The sequence below is a fragment of the Olea europaea genome, chromosome 6 (assembly GCF_002742605.1).
Source record: "Olea europaea var. sylvestris chromosome 6, O_europaea_v1, whole genome shotgun sequence".
NCBI lineage: Eukaryota > Viridiplantae > Streptophyta > Magnoliopsida > Lamiales > Oleaceae > Olea > Olea europaea.
In genome coordinates this window covers 4,004,413-4,006,739 of record NC_036242.1, presented here as the reverse complement: position 1 = coordinate 4,006,739, position 2,327 = coordinate 4,004,413, and the positions used below count along the sequence as shown (strand labels likewise).

At 34.2% G+C, this 2,327-nt stretch overlaps 1 protein-coding gene across 2 annotated transcripts; it reads left to right on the top strand.

Moving 5' to 3' along the window:
• Positions 1-921, top strand: LOC111395556. Of its 2 annotated transcripts, none has more exons than XR_002702815.1 (3): positions 1-72; positions 269-373; positions 462-921. XR_002702815.1 is itself a non-coding variant. In XM_023021586.1 (3 exons), exons 1-3 carry the CDS (start codon positions 124-126, stop codon positions 653-655), a joined length of 327 nt encoding a protein of 108 aa, XP_022877354.1. In that variant the 5' UTR covers positions 7-123; the 3' UTR covers positions 656-921. The 2 variants fall into 2 exon arrangements, 1 of the variants encoding a protein (XP_022877354.1); XM_023021586.1 differs by having other exon boundaries at positions 7-151.
• Positions 922-2,327: the final 1,406 nt, after the last annotated feature.

Here is a 2,327-nt window from a genome sequence, read left to right as displayed (position 1 = left end):
ACCTGCCTCGGGCCTCCAAGGATTTGTCTCTAGTCTTGAAGCATCCCAGTTTGTCAAGCGGCACTAGTGGTTGTGAGTGAACTCGCCCATCCATTATACAATGGGGCCACTTGGAGTACCATCATGATGGTTTTGAAAAATGGCCTTTTAGGTTTTAGTTTACTTTTATATTCTTTAGTTTAGTCAGCATCATTATTTTCCGTATTCATGGTCTAACGCTCACAAACTTCGGATCTTGGGCTGTTAATTTGGGGAAAATATGCTGCAGGAATTCAACATATGAAAAATGTATACCAAAAAGCAGAAAGGGATGAGACCATTCAGGGGGAAATCGGCCTGGAAGTGACTGCTGATAAAAAAGTTCACTCATTAGGTAAAATTTTCCATTAGAACCTTTTTAATCATTTTTTGTTGAATTTAACTATTCATATCAGTATTGTGAATGAGAATCTTGTTAACAGTTCTAGACGGCCACTGCCAGACATCAAATAACCCCGAACTCCAGACAATGTACCTGCCTGGCCGAGGAATCTTGTTTACATTCATTTGCAATTGGCCTCATGGGTACTTTCTTTTTGCCATGTCTCTGTCTTTGAGCTTTCAATCTACTTGTGTTGGAAACTGGTATCATGCAGGTGGTGCAAAGCCAACTTGATTAATTCTTCAAATGGTCAAGATATTGGAGTAAATACTACATAGGATCGAGAAAATGGTATTTACAATGGAAATAATTGCACAATGTACCGAAGTTTTGTGCCTTCTTTGAATTTACGTTTGCATTTATCAGTTCTGGATCCATACATGTATTTACTGATTTGCTGTGTATTCAAAACTACAGTATATCTCATCAAGATATTCTCATGTATATTTGTCCAGGTTTTTCACTCAAATAATGCATCTCAGTTCTTAGGGTTATCATTTTGACATTGTTTAATCTATTTTCTTTAATTTGAATGCTTAATATTGGTTATTTAGTGATTTGATTACATGCTGGGCAACAATTACGGATAATGACCAAGATTTTGGTTTTTTATCATCATCATCATGTACAATTTTATATATTACAAGATTCTAAACATGCCATAAAAGTGAGTTATCAATAAATGTATTGGAAAGATTATAAAATTGATTAAGCCCTTGTTTGACACATATTATTTGAGAAATTAAATTTGGGAAATTAAAGAGTTTTGAATAGTATTTTTTGGACAACGTGTGATTAAAAAGTAAAGGAATTTTATTGATTTGTGTGTGGAATATTTTATTATATGAATGTGTGATGGAAAATCATACTATAACGAATAATTTAAAATTTTAAAGGTTGTCAAACACACACTAAGGGCCTATTTGGGAGCGATTTTCCTCCCAAAAAATTGATTTTTTGACCGTTATTTCACTATTTCAGCCATCATATTTGACTTCTTTTCTCACAGGTGGATTCCACTTTTCTTCTAACGATCAAAAAATCAATTTTCAAAATCATTTCCAAACATGCTCTAAATAGATAGAGGCACATAAACCATTATTTTCCTTGCAACTTATTTTATCCTATCGCCAAAGACAAAGTATAATCCTTAATAATTTTATATTTGCCTTTTTCAATCTCAGTAAAAAAAGTTTTTAAAATATCGGTCACTGCCTTTTTAGTTTCAACAATAGTTTCTTCAGTCTCTTTGGATATGCTTCACGGCAATCGACTCCTCTAATCTCCAGCTTTGGGACTTTTTTTCTGTAATTATAGAGAGTGAGTGAAGAGGCTGAGACGAAATTGAGTATAATATCCCAAACTTGGTGAATAACTAATGTATAGGCAAATGCAACAGCAAAATCAAAGACGAGAAAACAGACCATGAACAGCTCACTTGAAAAAAATGCCTCCCAGCTCCAGATTTATTAGTGGGAATACCGAATATGCTTGAAGAATTTCAATGTCTTTCTTTCTTTGTTATTTGATTTTCTTCCTACATGATATCAGATTGATAATACATTGTCATTACTATGAAACATTATTTCACAAACCGGTAATACTACAGAGGGAAAAAGGGCCTTAAATTCTTGCAACGTGCCTTTGCCAGGAAAGAAATCAAGAAGAAGAATAGAGAGCAATGAAGATGCTACGTTTCTTACAGATTAAGAGACAAAGAAAGGGCTTTGAGCATGTTTTGCCTCGTTGAAATGCTAAACTTGTAGCTATTGTCATTTTATTTAATTCTCTCTAAGTTATGTTTCACCATCTCTTTGAGTGTCAATCGGAAAGTAGTCGAAGGTAGACATTGAAGATTCTCAAGTGCTAGATCAGCTTTCAATTTTGCCAACTCCCGTGCCTTATC